Source organism: Nannospalax galili, unplaced genomic scaffold (genome assembly GCF_000622305.1).
Source record: "Nannospalax galili isolate Female #2095 unplaced genomic scaffold, S.galili_v1.0 scaffold999, whole genome shotgun sequence".
Lineage (NCBI taxonomy): Eukaryota > Metazoa > Chordata > Mammalia > Rodentia > Spalacidae > Nannospalax > Nannospalax galili.
In genome coordinates, this window is record NW_008344824.1 from 804,558 (window position 1) to 829,104 (window position 24,547).

The window sequence follows — 24,547 nt, forward strand, 5'->3', positions numbered from 1 at the left end:
GTAATTAACCACCAACACACAGAGTGCCAGGTCTGTGTTCAGGGACAAGGAGTTTATCTCTAGCCTGACACAGTCTCAGCTTTGTGAAGGATGTCACAGGCAAAGCTTAAAACATTCACTGGTGTGGAAAATCTGAGCTGTTAAAGGGGTACGAAGGTCATTTATCATGCTTCAGACCAATTTTCCATGACAAATTTAGGTGACACCTTAGTCCCAAGGTACAGGCTTTCTAAGGGAGACACAAATGAAGGCAAAATTCAGGCTTGAGAAACACTTCCCTTCACTTACCAAAGAGGGAAATCCTGTGTCTCACAAGAGCAGCAAGTTTGCAGAACAGGCTAAAGCAGAAAAGGTTGTAATTCAGAAAGTCACAGAGACTCAAGAAGTAATTTTTACCCCCTTCTCCCATCCCTCATGCTGTAAAACAGAGCATAGACTGGCACTCTAAGAGGATGCACTCTGTTTCTCTTGCAGAATCCTCTGGCTCATGTTCAGGAAAATAATGTGGTTCATGCTGTCTTGCTGGAAAATCATGAAAGGTTCCTTGTAGGCAGTGCCATCCTGCTAAAAACCATCCCTCTGTAGCTGGAACAGTATTTGGCAATGATCCTGTGCAAACTTCCCTTTGCTGTAGATACCATGTGTTGAAATGTTCATTCACATAACATTCAGGAATAAATAAGGACTCTGAAGGGAAGCATGCGTTTTTTCTTTCATTGTAATGAATTGAAAACCATTTTACAGCCTTCAAGTGGGACGTGAGGCTATTGTTGGGAGGTAGAAAAAGTTGGGATTAGAAAAATGTCAATGGTTGGGGTAGGGAGTGAAAGTCTACTAAACAAAACCCATTTTCAGAAGTAAGTGATTTTCATTATGATCTCTTATTAGTCTCTAGCAGTCCTAGTTGGGTCCTTGGAAACTAGGAAATCTTCTGTGCTATGCTTTTGCATTTTTGACTGTTTCCCACACTTTCATTAGTATTTTTCATCAGAATCTCTTGAAGGTTCTATCCTGAGGGGTACATGTTCTTCCAAGGGACGGGGCCTGCTGCAGAGAATTGGCTGCCGAGAGTTAGCCACAGAGGGAGGAGCATTGGGGCCATCTTGGGAGCAATCAGCAGCAGGAAAAAATGGCCCTGGTGTCTTTCCTGCGTGGATGTGAGAGGGGGCATTTACTGACCTGGGGTGAGACTGGGGGCGAAAGCTAACAGAGACTGTGGGCGGGCCATAGAAGTGATATAGAACAGCGGGCAGCTGAGCCACAGAGCAGAATGGGGTGCTGGGTGTGGGGCACCGGTGTTCGCCTTTATACGTTACTCTACTTCCCCTACCCAGGATACAAACTATGAAAAATTCAGATAAAGATGTGTTATGTGGTTTGTCTAATAGTGCCAGGAGCAAGGGACCCTAAGAGAACTCAGGCGACAAAGGTTCAACTAGGCCTGATTAATTGAATTTCCACAGTGCCTCCCTGACCCTACCTAGGTGCACTGTGACTACAGTTCACCTGTGTGGGTGATATTCTTAGGAGGAGACTTCTCTGGACTCTGACCTTTGACACTGGCATGACTTGACAAGGACTTTACGATCCCTCATAAAATGGTGGAATGAAGAGATACTAGGGAAAACAGAAATAAACATGTGTAGACCATGGAGTTCCATGATTCAACTGCACTGAAATCATAGGCTCATCTTCCTATCTTGTCATGGAGATCTTTGACTCTCACAGGACAGAAGTCTCCTATAGGACAATTCAAATGGAGAAGAAATACATCCTGAGTGTTGGATGATGAAACCTGCTCACCTTTAGATGACATCTCTCAATTAATGCCCTGGGTTTTTCTGGGGTATCTGCTGGAAAATTCATAACCAACGCCTCCTATGATTACCCAGTTTTTGTAGTGGAAGTAAGTTGCAATCACCAGAGCCCAGAGTTTAAGAGAACTCATAATGAGCTAAGAGAAATTTGGCAGCCTGCAAATGTGAAATTAAATATGGACTGCTACTTATTTGATGCAAACTCATGGAGTTGGAGGAGGCAGGAGAAAGGGCACTAAAGGCTGTGACGTGTGTTGCTGATGGTTGGACCTGGGTCAGCCTGTGGATAACTAGGCTGTTTCGGTGAGGTCTCTTCCATGGTCTTTGCTATGTTAGCCTTCCCATGTATAATCAAATGACTTTCCAAAAGTTGGGGTTGATGAATTCAAATTCTAGTGAAAACATTCTAAAATGGATATACATTCCACATCACTTAAAAATAAGTGCTTTTCTACCAAAAACAGGTGGTTGGGCTATTTGGTGCTGATACTGACATGACTCACCTCACTCTCAGAAATCATAAGCAGTTGCTCAGGCCTGCAAAGGCCAATACCTGAAATTTCAAAAAGCTGTTCTTATTTCCTTAAGAGCCCATGATTTAAGTAGAAACATTGTCTTTAGCCCAGAGTAATAAAGGGCTAGCGTTCCCTTCTCAGAGTTTGAAGATGACAAAGGAAAGAGGAAAAAGGGGAGAGGGAGAGGGAGAGGGGGAGAGAGAGAGAGGAGAGAGAGAGATGAGAGAGAGAGGAGAGAGTGAGAGAGAGAGGAGAGAGGAGAGAGAGAGAGGAAGAGAGAGAGAGAGAGCGAGCGAGCCTAGAATTTCCATGTGAAGGGCATTATATTAAAAAAAAGGTGGGTGGAGAAGGAAGGGTTCAAAAAGCGAAGATTGGTGTAATACATATGTGTAATCTCAGCACTCAGGAGCCTGAGGCAGGAGAGTGGTGAGCTTCAGACCAGAAAACAGAAAGAGGAATAAGAGCCTGCCAGTCTGCCAGAGTGAACACATACAAGGCAAACACAACTGCCTCTGTGGGAGGATGCCAGCTCACTGATGGATTTGAAAGCTATTTGCAAGGCTGATCGGCTGTAGGTTGTATTCCAGCCATGACAAATGGTGCCTGGTTGAACAAATGTTACATTTCCATGAATTAACAGTCCAAGATAAACAGATGGAGAAAACAGACACACCTGCCCTCTATTGGATTATCGGAATACCTCATCTTGTCCTTCACTTTCCTAGCTTCTTATAGAATACATTGGTTCAGCCTGAAGATGTTAAGGAGATCTCAGGCTTAGTATCTGATTCTAGAGTATTTATTTTGATAGCATGGTGGTTTTTGTCTTAAGCAAGATTAAGTAATTATAGTACAGAAGAAATGGCATGTGATATAGTGAGGACAGCATTTTCAGTCTTACCAATTGTGGCACTTTGGACATCAGACTAAATCTAACCTCAGATTCTTCCTTTGTAAAACAAAGACTATCAGATATAGATTGTACTTTCAACTTAAATCATTGTGAGGTTTCACATACTCAAATGGGTAATAACTCTTGCATATGAAAAATTAATTTCACTGCTTGTCCACGAAGAGTGTTTAATAAGTGTTAGGTAAACCGTAAAAGCTGCATATCCTCCCAAAGAGGGCGATATTTATTGGCTGAACCCTTATTAACTACAATGTGCACAATTCTGTCAGTGAAGACTGTCGACTTTTATTACACTCTTTACTCTTTACTATTTGGAAGTCTTATGCACACTTGGTTTTTCATTGGTCAAACTCAGAGAGAAACATATTAAATCTTACCCCTTGGCCTGATCATGAAGCCTCCCCGTGTTCTGACCAGGTACCCATACCCTATGCCTGGAGCAGTGAGTAAGCTGGGTGATACTTTTTTTGGTGTGTGTGTGTGTGTGTGTGTGTGTGTGTGTGTGATATCACCACATATGTGTGTGCTTGTGCATGAGGCTGGGCATCTTGTTGTATCACTTTCTACCTTACTGCTTTTGAGACAGGGTCTCTCATTAAATGTGGACCTAACAAGTTCCAGTGATTCTCGTGTCTCTGTCCCTGACAGAGGTAGAGTTACAGGTGCACGGGCAGCCATGCCCAGCTTTTCTGTGGGCACTGGGATATGAACTTGGGTTCTCATGCTTGAACAGCAATCCTGCTTACACAGTGAGTCATCTCTTCAGCCTTGAGGCTGATACTTCTGGAGAAAACATTTTCTCCATTAGGAATTTAAATGGAATTATATAGCTCTAGATTTCAAATCTCACGTTATTCACACTAGGACTTGTAAGACATGAGATTTAAGATTTTTAACCTTGCAAATGATAAGAAAGTGACTGAAAGCAATGTGTACCAATTTCTTAGTGTTGTGTGTTTAATTTTCCCAAGCTTCAGAATGATCTTGGCCTTCTTCTCAATGTTGTTTCAGAGTAGACACTGACCCGAGTATGTACATATTCCCAAGCCCTATTAATACCACCCAACAGTGCAATTCTGCTAGTTGCTGAAATCACCCAAATCAAAGATGGTAACCAAATCTTTGAGCTACCAATCATCAGTCTTCATTTCTACAAAAGGCTTATCATTTAGTCCCCAGTCACCTGATATCTTTAAAAAAAAAACACAGAAGTACCAAGATTACTAGTTTGGACAAGTATCCCCCAATGACCTGTGTGTTGAAAGCTTTATCTCCTGGGTGGTGCTACTGGGGGGTTGGGAATGTTTGGAAGATGGAACCTATTAGGAGATTTTTAGGCCAATGGGGACATGCCCTGAAGGTGATCATGGCCTGTCTGCCTCTTCCCCTTCCTCTTTTGCTTCCTGGCCATTAGATGTCCAGTTTGCTTCAACATGAGCTCCCTAACAATGCACCTGGAAACTCTACCAGGGGCCCAAAGCAACATGTCCACCCATCCTGGATTGGGAACTTCAGAAGTATGAGCTAAATAAACCTTTTTAGCATTACTTATCTCAGGTATTCTGTTATAGTAGCACAAAGCCAACTAACACAGTGGCCTTCTCTTTATTTTGTAGACTCACCTGGCCACCATTTCTTTCTCCTTATGGGAAGCATACCCACTGCTGCTGAGTGGCTTCAGGGGCGATGACAGGAAATAAAGGCGGTGATTGGTGAAGTACTGGTCAACCAGTGGGAGAAGAACCTGGGAACCCATCAAACATCATTTTTTAAAGAGCTGGTTCAAGCCCATCTGCTGCTTCCTTTGAAAGAATTCATTCTTGGTGAGCAAAAGCCTCTCAACACTAGCCTTAGATTTCCAGGAAACTCTTCTGGGTCACACTTTCCATTATAATCTCCTTTTCTATGCCATTAGCCAGAGGCCTTTGGGGTTATATGAAAGGAGAGGGTACTGACTAAATGTACCAGTAAATATTCATGAGGCTCTGAATTTCAGGGGGTACCTGGGGAACATGTACTCAGATTTGCGTTCTTGGTCATGGCATCAACAGATGCACTCAAAGCATGGCCTAGCACTAGCCTCAAGCATCTGTCTCTACATCTCAGGGCAAGCCTATTGCAGGCCTTTGGTCCTGAGCAGGGTTAAATGGATGAAATTATTCACTGGTACCCAAATGCATTCTCTCCTTTTCATTTTCAGTGATATGATCCTTGTTTAAAGTCAGGTAGAAGGCCACTGAGCTATAGAATACATTATGCGGTTTCCCTTGCAACTAGATTAAGTTAAAATGATTCAGATCTAGCACTGGGTTAGAACTTTTGAAAAGCAATAGCTTTCCATCTCCTCTTCTTTCCCTTATACAATTCTTTCACATGGATGTGATCAAGGTAAGCTTGTTCGAATCTCACTAACATGAAGCACACCTTTACAGATGTAGAAAGGAGAGAAGATGATCCTGGGTACCTAGGTGACAGCATGGAGAGGTACAGGCTACATACTTCCTAGGAACTCCCACTTACCTCGGGTCTGCTTTGAGGGAGATCTCTTTGAGGGACCAGTTTAATCTATACCCTGAAGAGTAAAGATTGTAAGTAAATGTAATTTGGTTGATCTCATAGAACTACTTACTTTGGCAAAGAATTTTATCTCCTGGTCATGGGGAGACTTTTCCGTTTTCCCACTGCTGACAATGGCTTCTATGAAGACAGAGGTAACACAGTGTTGGCTAGAGCAAACAACCACCCAATCCCAGCTGTGAAATAATATTGTGCAAAGCACTGTAACTGTGCTGGTTAACTATTTCTCGTGTCAGTTCTTTCAGCTGTCTCACTATCCTTTTCTCTACTTAATCAGCGGGGAAGCAGATTCAGAGTTATCCTTAGTTACAAGGCAAGGCACAGGGATGTTAATAGGATTAATTTATTTAAAAAAAAAGAAAAAAGGGACAGTTACATTCAGTGGAGAAGTCAAAGGACTAAACTGATCTTTTAAAAAATGAAGACAGGCCGGAGAGATGGCTCAGTGGTTAAGGGCACTGGCTGCTCTTACAGAGGACCCGGGTTTGGGTCCCAGCACCCATGTGGCAGCTAACAATGTTCTGTAACTCCAGTTCCTGGGGATCCAATGCTCTCTTCTGACCTCCATGGGCACTGCATGACATGGGTGCACTTACATACATACAGACAATACACTCATACACATAAAATAATAAACAAAATTTAAAAAACTGAAGACAAAAATCTCAGTCACTGTTTTCCTCCAAATCATGTTTAAATGAATCACAAGACAATTGTGACATCAAAAGCTCTCCTTTGATAGAGGAATAGCAAATTCTCCCCTGACATTTTGCAGCTATACTCACCCAAGTGGGCAATAAACTCTTGAGCAGAGTCAACGTATTTCAGGATATTCTTCAAAAACTTGTAAGCAAACCGTTTCTCCATGGAGGAGGCATCCAGCTCCATGTCCTTCATACCTCTAGGTTGGACACAGGCAAACCCCAGGAAGTAATAGAGAAAACAACATGACTTTGGTGTGTCTCTCATCCTCCCCATGTTGAATCTAATTTTCAAAGTTAACAGTTATTTAGGCTGACATGACTCATTATTTAACTGATTATCCATTGCACTCAGAACCTGACTCTATGAGCATGCAACGTATTTGTTAATTTCTCAGAAGGATTTTTAGAAAGATCCTAACATTCTTGCTAAGAATAGTGAGCTAGAGATAAGCCAGAGAAGATGACAAATATCCCTGTTTTGTAGGACTTACTGCTATAACTAAATATAAGTAAAATACAAATTAGGTATAATGGTAAAAGCTAATAAGTTATGTGATAAAAGGAGAAATAAAAATAGGATAGAAAGGGCTGGGAGGGGCCATAAAAGGTTGAAGACTGTGATGTTAAACAGGGTAATCATGGTTGGGATCACTGGGAGAGTGACATTGGAACAAAGCCCTAAAGGAGGTGAAGCAGTGAGTCACATGGGCATCTAGGTAAAGATCTGTCCAGGGAGCAAGTGGTACAAATGTTCTGAGGCAGGACCATGCCTCCTGGATTGAAGGAATGTGGCAGAGGGGCCAATGTGGGTGGAATGGAAGTTAGCAGGTGGCCATAGGGAAGGAGGGGTGGACATTGCAGCAAATCATTTAGGACTTTGCAGGACATCTTTAGAACTCTGCTTTTGCTCTGAGTGAGGTAGGAAGTTACTGACAGTTCTAAAGAGGGGTGACATGGTATGACTTAGAATCATTCTGGTTGTTATGTTTAAAACTGGCCATGGGGTGGGGACAAGGGTCAAAGCATAGAGCCCCATTACTAGCTCAGCAGTAATGCTGACAGCATGGAGGAGGAGAAAAGTGGACAGATTCTAGACCTATTTTAAAAGCAGAACTATTAGGATTTCCTCAAAGACTTGATATGAGTTGGGAGTAAAGAGAATAACAGTCAAGTTTTTGGGCTTAAACAACTGAAGAATGGGTTTCCAGCAAGTAATGAGAATGGTGAAGTTAGAGGTCTGGGGATAGGGAGGGGAATGTGGGTTCTTCTTGGTAATAGGGACCTCGCTTGATCATCTGCCCCCATATCTCCCATAGGGCCTAGCACACGGTAAGTACCCACCCAGATTTGGTTGCTGAATTAAATTTCCTCTGTATTCTATTTCCTTTGGTTATAGTAAAGGAACATTTTTCATTTCTGTGAGCACGGAATTTATCAGGGAATCACACTCACATTCATCTTAGTGGTAAGAAGCGATTAGAGAAACGGCTGGGAATCGTTCTTGAATGCCTCCCTGAATGCAGTCTCCTGCTGTATGACCTTTCTTACCTGACAATATGGCAAATAAGTTTCATAATTTTTCATGTGCGCTACAATAGAAGTATTTGAATAGTTTTTAATACATTCAGTAGCATAAAATTCTGTAGGAAATTAAAAGAAGAACTTGCCCAGCAAACATTTCTTTGAGGAGGCATGGCTATATCAGAGTGGGAGTGCCACCTTGGTTTTCTTTCTACACAGGAGTCAGCAAGCATGATACTACCTAGCCCACCACAGACATCTGAGTAGTGAGAAAACAAATTCGACCTTTAAGCAGTCCAAACCACTCTCACTGAAAGCATTCATCCGCTAGGGATAAAATGTCTTAGGCTATCATGATGTGTTCTACCTCCCCAGTGGAATTGTATCTTTAGAAGAATAAATTCCCTTGGTTCCAACACTGTCTGTCTCCTGTGCTTCCTGTTGTTATTATATAGTTTAACAAAATACCATATAAAACAACCAAATGAAAGTGTGGGAGAGAGATGTTGATTCTATGGGGACTAAGCCGAGGTTTTACAAAGACCTTTAACTGCAAATTTATAAGGAGAAAATTTTGAATTAGGGAAGAAATTTAAAACATCTAGCATATAAAAATTACATTGTTTTCTTCTGCCTTAAATTTTCATTGCTCTTTAAACAAGGGCAAATTCTAAAGCGTTGAGGTTGTATTACAAATGTGGTTTATAATTCCAATTGCTATAGCAATAGACAAAGAGCGAGCCTTGGCCTATAGCATTTGTGAGTGCATAAGAGTACATCCATTATAACCCTTTTCAACAGGGTTAGCTACTAGGCTTACTCTGGTGGGTTTTGTAGCTGGGTGATTAAATACCTGAAAGAGAAGCCACACTCACATCCCCTCCCCTGCTCCACTGACATCATGTGGAAGATGACTTACCTAGAAACTATAATGCCATTCACTTGGAGGAATTTAAACAGGTCCTGTGCCTTCTCTCGGTCCCTGAACTTTTCTTTGGCAGTCAAGGTGTCATATGGTACCAAAAGAGGGTGGCTGCCACCACCTGAAGCGATAACAACAAGCTTTGCACTTCCTGGAGAGTGTAGCCACGCTTCCACCCAGCTAACTTTCCCCAAGGGATGTTGTGAACCAGGCTCACCTTTGCTCTCTAGCTCCAACTTCTTCTTCTTGGCCCAGATATTGTGATAGTTCTCAGCTACCACCTCCACCATTCCCTGTGTCCCACCATAGAGACAAGTCAGAGAGAAAGTAAGCAAGAAAACTGGCTTCATAGCTCTCAGGTTGTTTCAGGTGGCCTCTGGAACAGAGCACCTCACTAAAGACTACCATCCTACTTCTAAAGGTCCACCATTATTAATCAGTCTGTGTAATGCACCTCATTAGTTTGTATCATTCCATACACAGAAAATGATTTCTAATTCTGCCCTTCCTGTGCAACTTATTATCCTGGCAGTTTACAGCATCCACGAGAAACCCATTTCCAGCTGAAGCTGCACAGCAGCAGCGCCTCCTCATTTATCACAGGTGCTATCCATCATACGCCTAACCCAAGACATGAGCTGGGCAGGAGCAGTCAAGCAGAAGTCAATCTAGGAAGGTCTTGAACAAACTAAAAATCACATCGTGGTGGAAACTTTTGCCAATAAGATTTAATCAATAGAATTAATCTTCATAAGGCTTATAGAGCACTGATCTAGAACAAAGGATGTGCTTTGGAAAGAAACTTTCTCTGAGGTCCAAGGGACTGGTCCCTTGGCCTGTTACCTAGGCTGGAGCAGAACACAGCCATCAATGTATGCAGGAAGAGGGGAGCGGGAGAAAGCACCTTAGAGCTTTTTGTTTCATTCTTTTGGTTTTATATCTCTTGGTCCTACAATGATTGCCTCCCTTTATCATTATGGGGAAATTTAGCATATCTATCGTGGTCCATGTAGGGTGTCTTTATGATTTGGGAGACTTACAGGACGAGGCAAGCATCTCTATCAAAGTGGCATATTTCACAGGTTTTTCTTTTGGCTATTTTATTTTAGGGGTTTGACATGAGGAACTTGCTGACTGTCCTTCCTTTTCTGAGTCATCACCTATTATCGTGTTCTCGGAAGCACAGGTTTCCCACTTTTTGGATGACTAGTTAATTCTGTGGCGTTTTCCTCATAGCCTCAGCACAGCATGACCTTGACCCTCTTCAGGTTTGATATCTTAGTGGCAACATGTTCTAGGAACCACCCCTCTCTACTTGTCTTCCCCTTTAACTCTTTAGAGGGTAACATGCCCTGCACTGAAAGGGTTTAGAAAGCAAGTGATGCTGATCTGTATCTGGATCAGCACTGACCTGGAGCTCTCTGGAAAGCACCACATTTGAGAGGTCGAGGGGAGCAGGGCTGTAGCTGTTGCCCTAGAAGGGAGAACAGAGTACAGTCACTTGGTTTGTCATTTTCCTTATTCCTGTCAGTCTCCACAAAGACATGGCCACCCCAACCCTCTCTGTCCATAGGTGGTTCTGTCACGATACCCCAGGGAGAGCTTTTCCAGAGTCTCCATGGTTTCCATTGGCTAAATGTTGGCTTCTGAGTGTGACTGTTATACCTGGCTTGTCTGGGATACACTTCGAAGTTTTTCATTTTCCCTTTGTTGAACCAAAGCTTCTCCTTCTTTGGTCCTTTCCACAGTCCAGCCCACAGCCAGCATGGTTTTCAGGGACTCTCTGGCAGGCCAGCGATAAATTTCTTTTTCCTAGAAGACAATTTGCACAGAAGAGCTGTGCAGAACACACCCCATCTCTCCATAGTGGACAGAGGGGCTCTATCCTTTCACAAGGTCAAAATGTCATTTGCATCATCTTATGTAACACACAATTTTTCTGATGCTTTTGAATATAAGATTCTAGGCCTATAGTCTTTTCCATTATAGGAATGAACCAATGTTATTAATGACATTTGTCCATATTTTATAAAGAAGAGAATCAGGGGCTAGAGAGATGGCTCAGCAGTTAAGAGCACTGGCTTCCCTTGCAGAGGACCTGGGTTTGATTCCCAGCACTCACATGGCAGCTAACAACCATCTATAACTGCAGTTCCAGGGGAATACAATGCTCTCTTCTGACCTCTGCAGGCATTATACACATGGGTGCACTTATACACATACAGGCAATACACTCATACACATAAAATAAAAATAATAATAAAAAGAAGAGAAACAACAGGAAAGTGACTCCTTATGTTTTAGTACCTCTTTAAGATGGGACATTGTCAAATGAATTTGCACTAAGCTTCCCTTTGAGACTGGGAAATTCTTAGAATTCTCTTTTGATGCATACCCAATTTCATGAGTGGCTAATAGTCAGAATAAAGATACAAATACTATCCTTTACATATGACACTAACCTAGAGCTTTCACAGAACTTTTATGGTAAGACAGGAACTTAGAGTTGAGATGAACCATACTTCTTAGCTAACAAAAGTAGCAATAGACCTGTTGCTGTCTCCACAGGAACTTTCTATTTATTCTACCTTCAGGTTTCAGAAATCTCTTGTCTGAATTCTTTCCAGTAATTCCCCATGTTGCCTTAATAATATAACAAACCCCTTCCTAGCTCAGTGGAGGAGAATCACAAGTGCATTTTGGTGCAATTGCAAGTGCCAAATAAAGGCTTCTCTCACCAGTGGGTTCTCAGAGCCACAGGCTTGTGCACGAAGCTGGGACCTTGGGAACTGGTCTGTTGCCAACTGGCAAGTCCCAGAGCAGTTTTCCAAATTACAGAAGTCTCTATGGAGCGTGAGAGGGACTGAGTGACTGATAAAGTTCTCTAAGAAGGAAGTAACGTGGCCACGTAGTTACAAGTCCTGTTTCTTACCTTCTCCGTTAATGTCTTGAAAGGCCTTATCAGTGGGTGGGTCTTCACGTTTTCATCCAGGGAAATTCCGTATTTCCATCCACTGTGACTCTGTAGAAATGTTCTTGGTTCAAACAAAGAGCCCCACTAGATGACCCAGATCTCTGCTTCTGCTTTCTTGAAGAGCATAATGGATCATGACAGAGATTAAACATCCCTTGGCAAACGCCTAATTGATCATTTCAGGCCGTCAAGTCTCTACCTCCAGAGTCCTGAACTCAGTTCCTTTATTTTTTCTTCTTTCAAGTGCTGTCTTCTCCACTTTCTTGCTTGTGTTTCAGGGTCATTTAGAAGTTGTTTCAAAAGACCCTGAGATCACTGTGCCTCAGGATAGTGTGTGATCAGGAGGCAAAGCTAAGAGAGTACTATTGCCTGCCACACAGCTGGGGGTGCTTGGACTGCACTCCTTGCTGGCACTCAAAAGCAAAATCATAGCAACACATGCTTTTATGAGTCATAGACGTTTAGGAACTTAAAGCATCACTGGTTGGATGCTTTCTTGGGGGAGAAGTCTTAGGCACTCTGGATGCAGAGGTAATTAAGAGCCCTGGACTTTCATCCTTGTACAACCCAAAGACTCTTCTTTATTTATTCTGTTCTCAATCTGCCTCTGCCCATTTGTTGAATATGCATATTTTCAAAGTTTCTATCCCTTCAAAAGAGATACATATTCCCTGGCTGATCGGTAATCTGGGTCTGTGGCTTTAGTTACCAATGATGACTGATGTCAAGGCAGTATTTCTAGACCAGAGCTGATTCCCAAGTTCCAAGCAGAGGTAAACTCTGCCCAATGCTCTTTCTACAGGTACTCATTAACGTGTGAAAGGAGAGCTTAGCAGTTACCTCTTCAACTGCCCTGTCTTACTTTCCCGTTGTTCAGGGGATGGCCTCAGCTTGAGCTTCTGCTCATTTTCTAACCCAGCAACAGGGGAGTCCTTGTGGGTGCTGCCCTTCTGAACTCCTCACTTCTTTCTACCTCCTAGGCCTTCCTGACCCTAGCTTCCTCCTTAGCATTGATCTCAGGCTGCTGTCAGCTCTCACCTGGATGACTGTACTAGTTTCCCAAGTAGCCTCCTTGCCTCCAGTCTTGCCACTTCTTCATGGATTCATTTTCTACTTATTAAGTATCATTTTCTTATCATTGTTAAGTATCATTTTAAGTTATCATTTTCTACTTATTGTTTTCTACTTATTAAGTGATATTCACAAAGTCACCCTGATCTGGGAGCTTTACTCTCTTATGATTTCTGATGCCAGACCCAGAAATGAACTTATTTCCCTGTGATGAACAACTTCTGTCCACCCTTTTAGCAGAAGCCATAAATACCACCACTCTAGAAGATTTCTCTGGACCCTAGGTGTGGAATTTCGGTTTTCTATGTTGCCACAGAGGTTGTCTGGCTCACAAAGCCACAAATGTGTATTACCATTTGATTATTGATGATTTGGTTATTATCTGGACCTTTACAGAAAAGGTTTATCAATCCCTGCTCTAGAATCATAAGGTATTAATTCTATAGTTCAGCTGTTGCTATTATCAGCTGCAAGTAGAAACTTATCCGAGGATAAGAGCTGAGCCCAGATCCACACACAGGGTGAACTGATGGTTTCCCTTACCTGTGGGTATGCTACAAGGAGATAACTTTCTGTGGAGATAATTTTCTGCCTTGAAAATGGGTCCACTGTGACAAGCTGCTAGCTGCAGTTGAGCAATGGCCCCCATCCTTAACTGCTGCCCACTCAAATCCTGGATATCTTTGGCATGGTCTTCTCATTTTGCCTGCCAGCATTAAAGGGCTGACATAGCAATTACACTTATTAAGCAGCCTGACCTCATGTGGTGAGGAATTTTAAGCAGCAGGTGGAGAGGGAGCGTCTAGAAGTTCTAGTGGGACCTACCATAGGAAGATCCTTGTGCAGCCTTCCTGAAATAAAGTTCAGCTTGTTCAGAAAACATACGGTTAAGGTTTTCGACTTCATTTGCTCTTTTCCAATGTTGCATTCAAAGAAAAAAATTAAATAAAAGTCTCCCACCCTGATTAAGCATTTGTGTTAGACACAAGTGCGTGCTTCGGCATAAACTCTAGGCAATGCAATAGTAAGAAAGCAGTTAGCACTTCCAGAATTACTCATTTTCTTGAAAAATACAAGAGCAGCACCACAGCTGCTGTCTCCTATTTCTCCGACCTCCACCAACCCTGGGAAATTGCTGCCCAGAAATAATAAATACTCTTGGCACAGAAATTCTGTCACTTAGACAAATCAGGCAGATTTCCAGGATTGGACCCTTTAATGTTCTTGGGCTTTTTTTTTCCTCCCTGACAATTGTCAATTGGATGATAATCCCTACCTTGTCACAGGCCCATTTATCATGTGAATGCTCAGCATACTTGGTGACAATGTATTCCAATTTTTCAGGCAAGGGAAAACTGTGAAGTAAGAAAAAAATTATAGTCTCCATATGCACTTTAGCTAGACATGGTGGAAGCTGAGTACAAGCAGCAATCTGCTGTCACTAGTTGGAGTCACTTAAACAGCTAACCTCAAAGCTGCAGCCACTCTAGACACAGCGATGACACTGAGCAGAAGTGGCACTGCCAGGACCGTGTCACACACACACACGTCTGATCACAGGTCTCTGCAGAAGTCTCTGATGCATAGGTGGCCTTCCTCCAGCTGCTCTGCAACCCCCTGGCTCCTGAAGAACCGCTTTGGTTCCAAAGCCAGATCTGCTCTTTGGCTATGAGAATTCTTTCATCCAAAGGAACTGGCCTGTAATCCTACAGCTTCAGTCTGAGAACAGTAGGCCAGAGAGCTAACAGATTAGATGTTACAAAATAGTGGCTGCCTACAATGAATTAGTAACTCAACTAGCATTGTGAAAGTATGGTAGATAACCGTCATTTCTGTTTGTCTAGCAGCTTTCATCCCTTCTCCATTTCCCTGTGTACCACATGGTCTTCTGGTATTGCATATGGTGTTATATACACTGCCACCAGGGACAGGCATCTGACTCTCCCTGTAACCTGAACCTAGAGTTGGATGAAGCAAGGGCAGCAAGTTCAAGATGATTCATCCAGTGGAGACAGCTGGTCATTATCCTGCTGGAGGCCTGCTAGTGGGCTTTTTACTAGGTTCTGGTCATGACCCTGTATCTTGGTAATCAGGGTTTTCCTCTCAGGTTAGCTGGAGTCAGGCTCCACTCCATTTTTTTTTAATTTTTAAAATTTTTATTTATTATTTTTATGTGATGTGTATGAGTGTATTGCCTGCATGCATGTGAGTGCACCCATGTCTTGCAATGCTGTGGAGGTCAGAAGAGGGCTTCAGATTCCTCTGGAACTGGAGTTAAGGATGATTCATAGCCACCATGTGGGTGCTGGGAATTGAACCTGGGTCCTCTGCAAGAGCAGTCAGTGCTCTTAACCACTGAGCCATCTCTCCAGCCCCAGGCTCCACTCCTTACATTACTCAAATTATTGATGGTGATGTTATATCTGAAGGAATAAGAACTCTCAAAATATTATGGAACCACTAATCATGGGCACACAATTGCTATGTATATTTGAGAATGTTTATGAAAATATCCATTCATGATTATGCCATTTAATTTATCATATATTGGAATGCTTACATTTTTATAGGGCAAAGTTCCGAATCTGTTTTTTTTTTCCTGCCCCACTTTGCAGTTTTACCACATCCTTTATCTCTTCCTTGCAGCAGGTTCAACTCTGTTTCTCATCATCTCCTCACTCAAAACTCTATCCAATGGGATATGTACTTAATTATCCCTTGGATGAGTTTTATACTTAGCAGAGCTCACAGTCCCCTAGGGAGGAGTTCAGACTCTTACTTGAGAACCACTATCACCACATACAAGTTCAAGGTAGCTCATAGGGATCAGCCTTCTTTCCCAGCTTATTCTGAATGAGTTTTGTACTCTTCATTTAAAACGTACCTAGAAGTAAAGACAGTCTGCCCCTGACACATACTCAGAACAGGGGAGGAACTTTTGTGAATCCAAGCCACTTGTATTTTTGCCCCAATGGTGAATATGCTTCTATGATCTAGTGAACATCAGTGAAGAATTCTTGATAGTTGCAGGGAGAAATTATAAGGTACTGCTATAGCATGACTCTAAAGTTCTAGTATTATTTAGTGTGGGGGTTTGAAAGAGAAATGTCCCTCATAGGCTCAGATATTTGAACAGTTGGTCCTCAGCTGGTGACACTGTTTGGGGGAGGTCATAGAACCTTTAGGAGGTGTGGCCTTGCTAGAGGAAATATGTCAGTGGGGGTGGGATTTGAGACTTTATAGCCTTGCCCCACCTCCAGTTCAGTTTCTCTGCTTCATGTTTGTGGCCTGAAGATGAGATCTCTCAGCTTTCGGCTTCTGCCACCATACCTGCCACTTGCTGCCACGCCTCCCCACCATGATGAACTCTTATCCTTCTGGACCATAAACACAAATAAGTTCTTTCTGCTATAAGTTGTCATTGGTCATGGTGACAGAAAAGTAACTAATACATTTAATATGTCAAAGAGCAGATGTGAGCTCTCAAAGGAGGACTCCAACTGTTCTTCCATCACCCTGAGGCCTTGAAAAAGTTCAGCCAAATATTATTTATGGTGTTATTTTGAAGTTATTGTATCTGTACAGGCCCAATTTAATAGGTTTTGTCAAAAATCTCATTAATAAGTTAATTGTGTCATTTGTTAGGGTGGTTCCTTAATGCCTCTGGTGACATTTAGTTATGAGTCTGTCTCATACAGCAAACCACTCCCCTAAAATCCTGGAATATAAGTAATATGGTATATTATCAAATATGAATCAATTAAACCTTGTTACTGGTGTGACTTTCAGTGTCAAAGTACAATGAAGAAGGTTAGTGGGAGGGAGCGGGAAAGCTAAAAGTTTCTATTATGTTCTCTAGGAAAGACACTGGCTACTGTACGAAATATAGGAGCAATTTGGAGGTGACCCTGGACTCACTTCATCGTGTTGATAGGCTTGGGGTCAAAGTTGCCATCTGCATCCACTGAGACCTGTTTCTCCAACGTGGCTGTGATTCTTGTATCTAAATAGTCTGGTGGCAAGGCCCCAGCAATAGCACTGAGACAAGGCAGGGCCATTCGGAAAAGATCCGGGTCATATTTCTGTGAGGGAAAACAGAAACCACCTTAATAGAAAGACTGGAACTATGGCCATAATACAGAATCATCCACATATCGGTAGAAATGAAAATAAGATGCATATGTTTGTCCAGGTTGATCAAAAGAGGGACATGTAAATCCTTCAGTATTTCTAGGGGAAACCAAGAAATTCATGGAGGATGGAATTATAAACTCTAAAGCCTCAAGTCACTATTCACTTTAAGCTGAAGAATCTTAATGGTTTAAATCAGTATCTTTACAAATAAATTCAAGTATCCAAAGGTTAAAATGGGTCTCACTAGGTTAGAAAAGTTTATAAACTTATCTGCTAAGAACAATTATAGAAACTGGCCCAACCTATGATTGGAGAGGGGATAGTAAGCTCTTCTAAACCCCATAGTTGCTGACAACTATCCTCATTGCTGTGACAAAAATACCTGACAAAGGCAACTTAATGAAGAAAGGAAGCGTTTATTCTGATTTAGAGTTCAAGGGGATGCAGACCATCATAGTGGAGAAGGCATGGAGGCATGAACATGAGGCAGCTGGACATAGTGCATCCACACTCAGGAAGTAGAGAGTGGACAGAAAGTGAAGTCAGGCCGTAACCCCTCAAGGCCTGCTCCCAGTGACTCATTTCCTCCAATGAGGCAGTGGTTCCTAAACATTCCACAATCTTCCAAAACAGCACAATCATCTAGGGACCAAGTGTTCAAGCACATGAGCCTATGGGGGACATTTCACATCTAACTACAAGAGGGTTATCATGTGCAGACCGCTTTCCCTAGTTAGTTTTAACTGTCAACTTGACAGAGTCTAGAGACATTTGAGAATTGACTCAGTTCAGGTCAATTGAGGGACTTCTTAGATCAGAATGGCCTGTGGACACATCTATGGGGGACTGTTAATAGATGTAGGGGGCCCAGCCCACTGTGGGCAGCACCCTTCCCTGGGTAGGTGGTTCTGGGCTGTACAAGAAAGCTAGCTAAACATGAACCTTCCAACCCAGCAAGCAGTGTTCCTCCATGGATTCTGCTTCAAGTTCTTGATTGAGTTTCTGCTTTGACTTTCCTCAGTGATGGACTTTAACTTGTAAGCTGAAATAAATCCTTTCCTCCACTAAGTTGTTTTTAGTCAGAGTGTTTTATCACAGCGACAGAGATGAAAGTAGAATACTGCTCAATATTATAGCCACATTCTCTCAAACCTCTCAGGAATGTATTTCCATCAAATAACATGGATTTTTTTTTTCTTTTTGAGGCAATGTCTTGCTATGTACTCATGCTGATCTTGATTTCCTGATCCTTCAGCTTCAGCCTCCAGAGTATTGCGATTATACGTGAGTGCTTAGTACAAACAGATTTAATCTCCAAAGGAATCTAGGAGTCAAGATGCTTAGGCTCCACAGATGCTGTTAACTTCTCTAAGAAAACCTGACCTACTCACTCTAACTTTAAAGCTGGTGACCTCACAATCTAAATACACTGGGAAGCAGGACAAGGTCTGAGAGTCAGGGCTTTATTTCAATCAGACTCCTGCAGGACTTGTGAGGTTAGAGGCTCTACATTCCCAGTCAACCTCCTCCTCAAATGGCCATCTACAAAGCACCCCAGCCTGGCATCCGGCAGACTGAATACTCTATGGTCCAACATCAGAGCAGGTGCCTGGGCTTTTCTTCTTGGCTTGAGCCTGGGAAAGGCTTGGGTAAAGGGAGCCAGGCCAAGCCAAGAGGAAAAGAACAGAGAGGTAAGTCCTCAAAACTGGAACCAGAAAATGCTTTTGTAATTGAATCTGGTGGCTACATTCCCATGTAGGTCTGTTGAGTCTAGGAAGTTGAGGATTACAGTAGTTCCACTTTTGGAGAGTTGAGGTAAGGATTAATGTAATATGCTTGTGAAGTCCTTAGCACAGTCCCCAGCATATGGTAAAGCCAAACTGATGTTAGTCATCATGATTCCTGTGTGCCTGGGTCATAAGGGTCATCTCAGGAAGCAACCATTACCTTGTGTGAAAGGGAGTCAAAAATCCCCCAGAAGAGCTTCTCCGTGAGGTGCAGTTCCTCCTCCACAGCCATCCCATAGCTTCCCCATCCGAAAGGCAGGCAGTAATACTTCCAACACTGCTCATAGTGATTTGTCAGAAGCTGGAAGGTTCAGAACAGGAGTGCACAGTGGGGCAGAAGCAGAGCATCAAAGACATGCAGGGAGAAGAAGAGTATTCAGGGATCATGAGGCTGAAACTAACATTTCAAACAGTTGGGTTGTCAACAAAAAGGCCCTTCAGATGCCTCTGGAAGGGGTCTGCTCTCATGCCTAATGAGCTCTAGGCTGAGCTGCATCTGCATGATTAATTCTCCTGCCTCCTGATGTGTCCCAAGTACTTACTAAAAAACTGGAGAGGAGCCAATTCTGTTTCAAATGAGAAAATACTTGAAAGTAGTCAGGGTGTGCTGCTCCAGCTGCTCAGGTGTGGGACTTATTTCTCTTGGGACCTTTACGCAGGATTCTGGAAGTTCTTGTTGGTGGGGGAGGGCTGGGATGGAGAGGGGATAGTGGGCAGCAAACTGTGGATTAGAAAATTTTCTCAACATTGATGGCTGTCTGTGACTTCCTGACCTCTGTCTGCCCTCTAACAGGTTAATGATGTGACAGGAGTTCTACAGCTGGCCAGGAGAGGGCACAGCATGCTGGCATTGCTCCCTTCCCAGCAGGTGGGATCCACATCTGAGAAAAATCCCATTGATGTAAGATGTCAAAGTAGGTTTACTGAGTGTTGCCAACAATGCCTCTGAGGAGCCAGCGTCCCACTGGCAGGAGCGGGCCTGCAGAGGAATAATGCCAAGTGAAGGTGTGCAAACCATGCTTGGCAGTCAAAGAACCTTTCGAGATTAAGAAGTATGAAGGTTAGAGAGAAAACTGAGTCTGCAGAGGGTTGCAGAACCTTTGAGGACATGCAGATAGGTTTCTGCCTGGTTACGGGACTGACCAAAGGCTTTTGAGAGTTCTGATTACCCCAGTAAAATAGTCCCTGAAAACCTTGCTTGAACTGTTTTTTGAAGAGAAAGTTTGATAAGATCGCTGGATAGGATTTTCAGCTGTGGCTGGTCTTTGCTGACAGTTTTGGATATATAAATATGGTAGAGCCTCAGGGTGAAAGGTGAGACATTGTCCTCTGGGGTGGGTGGCTAACTCTAGTACCACCCAGGTCCTGGTGTTCTGGGCCTATGACAGAGAATTTATGAGAAAGCCAGGAATGAGGAAATAAATAAAAAGCTCTGTGCTCTTTTCATTAATAAATAGAAAGAGAGAAATAAAAAAGGGCATCTATTGCGGGGGGGGGGGGAAGCACAAAACATGTAGAAATGGGGCATTTTAGATCCTTCAAATGATAAACCACAAAGCTTTTGAAACTTTTTGAGGTTAAAAATATTCTGAAAGGGGCTGGAGAGATGTCTTAGCCATTAAAAGCACTCTTGCTCTTGCAGAGGACCTGGGTTTGATTCCCAGCACGCACATAACAGTTCATAACTGTCTCTAACTCCCAGTTCCCAGGGATCTGATGCCCTCTTATGGCCTCTGCGGGCACTGCTTGTACATGGTGCACTTATATTCATGAAGGCAAAACATATACATAAAGTAAAAGTAAATAGAAAAATTTAAAAATATTCTGAAAACCCAATTAGGGCATGAAAGTATAGACTCCAAGTCTCTTCAGCAATCTCTGACAAAAATAAATAGCCTGAACAGGCTCCAGTGAATAAACTCACCCTAAGGGACATCTGGGTACACAAACTTGACTTGATAGGCCTTAATATATATGGCAGAATGCATGAAATCCGATGGGTTGCAGAAAGGGGAGGGGGTCTAAATATGATTAAGATGTATTGTATGAAAAGTGCACAAAATTCAATAAAAATATGTATTGAAAAAAAAGCAGCTAATGGAAAGCAAGCCAAGACAAGTGCAATAGTAAATAACTACAACCAGCCTATGCTTTTGAACCTGAACATTGAAGAAGGGGTTTGGTTTTGTGGATTGTACCTTGTTAGCTCTTAACCTAAAGGAATAAAACACATTTAGCATGCATTTTCCTTTTCAAATTCTGAACACATCGTGTAACACCAGGTACATGTGCTGTGCCATGGACTGCTTTTCTGTGGCAACACTGATGTTTACCTTAAGAGGCATTTTGCAGTACTCGTTGAGTTGTGGCACATCAAAAACCAGACGTCGCAGGAGTTGTTGTAACATGGAAGGCCTCAAGTGACTGCAGTACCAAGTAAGACAAACAGAAGGATGGGACAAAATAAAGAAAGAAAAGGAAGGAAGGAAGAAAAAAGAAAGGACAAGAAAAGCATGAGAGAAATGTATATTAGGGCCAGTAAGATGGCACAACAGGTAAAAAGGCTTGCTGTACAAACCTGATGACCTGAATTTGATCCCTCGATCCCATGGTGGAAAGAAAGAGCCAACTCCTGAAAGTGGTCCTCTGATCTCTGCTCTGTACACTTATCATGGCACAGGCATGCAAGCACTCAGAAACACACACATATATCATATACATTAATAATAAATAAAAATGAAAAAGAATAAAATATTAGGGCTAAGCCTCAAATCAAAGCACTTAACACAAGATCTTAGATAAATGATAGTGGATGCTAAAGCCTTCAGTTTAAAAACTGAGTATGGTTAAAATAGAAAAAAGGGGATATGTGCTATTGACTCGAAGTTCTTAAGGTTAAATTCCAGCTACCATATGTCAAAATGTTCTGGGGTCTGTGTGCACCTAAAACATATTCAGAGCTCATATGCAAAGAATATAACAGAAAGATGGTACAGCTAGTTTTACAGCCATCTCTAAGCACTAAGGATCCTTTATTAAGGCTGCAAAGGGAGAAGCTAAAATTGACCAGCCACATAGGTGGACTTGGAGGCCACCTACTGGTGTGATTTGAAGGCAACATTAAAGTCTTCTGGTTACAATCTGGTCCAGGAATTTTATACTATTGGAATTTTTTCTTTGGGCTTTTTGTTTTCAAAACAACTTCTTAAATGGCAAGCAGTAATTAATTAAAGAGCAACTTTCAAATTACAGAGTTCATAGCTGTGGTAATTTGTGCAAAAGCTATGGAAGCAAGACAAGCAGCTTTGATGGTAAGGAAGCAATACTGGGGAAGAGCTTCCTGAAGGAGGATGAATGTAGATGGAGGGGGAACAAAACTTGTCCATTGTACAACCTTTCCAAGACCGGGGATGAGAACAGTTAATCAAAATATACCCCAAATAAGTAGCCTTCTCTCCAAATCTAGTAATTATGATGTAAAATTGACTGTTTCTTTTAAAACATATTTTATTTCCTTTACTATTTTTATTTTATGTGTATGAGTGTACTGACTGCATATATGTAAATGCACCCCTATCATGCAATGCCTGCTGAGGTCAGAAAAGGTTGTCAGATCACCTGGAGCTGGAGCTACAGATGGTTGTTAGCCACCAACCATCTGTGGGTGCTGGAATTGAACCTGGGTCCTCTGCAAGAGCAGTCAGTGTTCTTAACTGCTGAGCCATCTCTCCAGCCCCAACTCAATGTTTTTGATTACTGTTCAGATAATTAGCAATTATTACCCAAAACTAACATAGATAAAGGAGTTTAATAAATCTGTGACTATAGATTCTTGACGTTTTAAAAATAAATAATAAAATTTTAGTTATTATCAGTGTCTGCTCTATCTGGAACCCTGGTGGGGAGAAGAACAGAGCATCGGGTCCTGAACTATAATAACAGAATTTTGAGCTATATTTTAGATAGAGATATCAATGTAAACTTCTACTTTCTCCAAACTCTGGTTTCTTTGAAAATGTTTCCAGCTCAGATAAATCACATGATTAATTCTGATGATTTTTTTCTTGGTAGCTCAAACTTTCTAATACATGTAACTGAGAATCAGAAGCCATGTCCAGCTGGTTCCGGGTCAGGGAGGCAGTCAATCATTTGTCAGGATAGATGAAACTGATTTTTAATTTTGGTGGCATATTATTAATAGAACGAACCATTCAAGGAGCTTCAATGCTACAATCCTGGATTCTATCCCTAAGGATTTTCAACTGGGGGCTGAGGTGTGGTCTGGCTCTGGGTTACCTATTTGGGGACTCACAGACAGACTCTAACATGTAGCTGGGGAGGAAAACCACCACCTTAAAGCAGCAGGTCATCATTGATCCCTGATCATGGTGCTCAGACAAATTACCTAAAGACACCTCACCATTTGTCCTATGAGATTTGATGAAGATTCCCAAGGTTTTTTTTTTGGCTTTAATACCTGTTTACATCAGCAAAAGCTAATTATCTTTATTCCCCATCACAACTGCAAATTCTTTTCTTTGCTCAAGTCTTGGGAGACCTGAGGATAGACTTTTAAAATTTTTTAAAAATTATTTTTATTATGTGTGTTTGTTTGCATGTACGTCACACAATGCCCATGGAGGCCAGAAGAGGTATTGAATCTCCTGGAGTTAGCTGCCGTGTGAGTACTGCGAACTGAATCTAGGTCCTTTGCAAGAGCAGCTAGTGCTCTTAACCAATGAACCATCTTTCCACCATCTCTAAGATACACTGCTTTGAGTCACTTACAGCCTGCTTTCTGTGTAAAAGTTCTTTCTTTCAGTGGTTAGTGTTGGGGACCCCTGCTGTTTAGGGTAGCAGTCTCCCCATGTCCGGATAGCCACAAGCTGGCTCGGCGTGACTGGGGAGACTCCTCTTCTCAGCAGGGCGCCTTCTGCTCTCCTCCCTGACTTACTTTTGAAATGCCCGTCACAAGATACATGCCCTCTGGCACAGGAGCTACCAGGTTTTAATCAGGCGTTGTCTGATAGCCTGATAGAAGCCCACTGCCCTATGTAAATGAGGCATCCTAAAAGTACCTATCAGCTAAGCCTTCTTCTACTGTCTCCACACTATAAATAGTCCTAGTTTTACCCCAATAAAGTTGGAGCTGGAGCTGAATCACTGAGATCTGAGCTGAGTCACTTGTCTGAAGCTGTAACACTAAATCCTGTGATCCAGTCTCCCCGGGGGGTGCTATCCTTCCGTCATTGACTCACGGAAATCCAGCTTTAGCCATCCCGCACCTCTCCTCGTGACCTGGCAGCTGACGGGCCCCGAACTTAGAGAGAGAGTGCACGGGTGAAATTGGGACGGAACCCGACCGGGCCAGCCTCAGTAGCAGAGACCCACAGAGACCGGAGAAGCACCCGCCGCTTCCCAGGTGCGCGCAGGAGACCGGCGCCACGCTAGCAGCTGGCGCCCTGAGATCCCCGCATGCCATATCTGGCGCCCAACGTGAGAGCCTCTGAACCTCATGCCAGCTAGCAGCTGGTGCCCACTGAAACGCAGGATTCGTGAGTACCTCTCCCACCAGGAGAGAAGCAAAAATCTCTTCTAATTTCCTCCTTTTG

At 42.6% G+C, this 24,547-nt stretch overlaps 1 protein-coding gene across 1 annotated transcript in view; it reads right to left on the bottom strand.

Annotated features, from left to right (window-relative positions):
- Ryr3 (ryanodine receptor 3) overlaps window positions 1-24,547 on the bottom strand; it is a 595,983-nt gene that overhangs the window by 95,099 nt on the left and 476,337 nt on the right. Inside the window, exons 49-61 of the mRNA XM_017800130.2 lie at window positions 21,269-21,359; window positions 19,096-19,236; window positions 16,933-17,096; window positions 14,291-14,369; window positions 11,902-11,991; window positions 10,635-10,781; window positions 10,381-10,443; window positions 9,187-9,262; window positions 8,967-9,090; window positions 6,608-6,723; window positions 5,875-5,942; window positions 4,868-4,989; window positions 289-338 (exon numbers count right to left, since the gene is read on the bottom strand). Coding sequence (XP_017655619.1) covers window positions 289-338; window positions 4,868-4,989; window positions 5,875-5,942; window positions 6,608-6,723; window positions 8,967-9,090; window positions 9,187-9,262; window positions 10,381-10,443; window positions 10,635-10,781; window positions 11,902-11,991; window positions 14,291-14,369; window positions 16,933-17,096; window positions 19,096-19,236; window positions 21,269-21,359 — 1,331 coding nt within the window. The remainder of the gene's footprint in view (window positions 1-288; window positions 339-4,867; window positions 4,990-5,874; window positions 5,943-6,607; window positions 6,724-8,966; window positions 9,091-9,186; window positions 9,263-10,380; window positions 10,444-10,634; window positions 10,782-11,901; window positions 11,992-14,290; window positions 14,370-16,932; window positions 17,097-19,095; window positions 19,237-21,268; window positions 21,360-24,547) is intronic.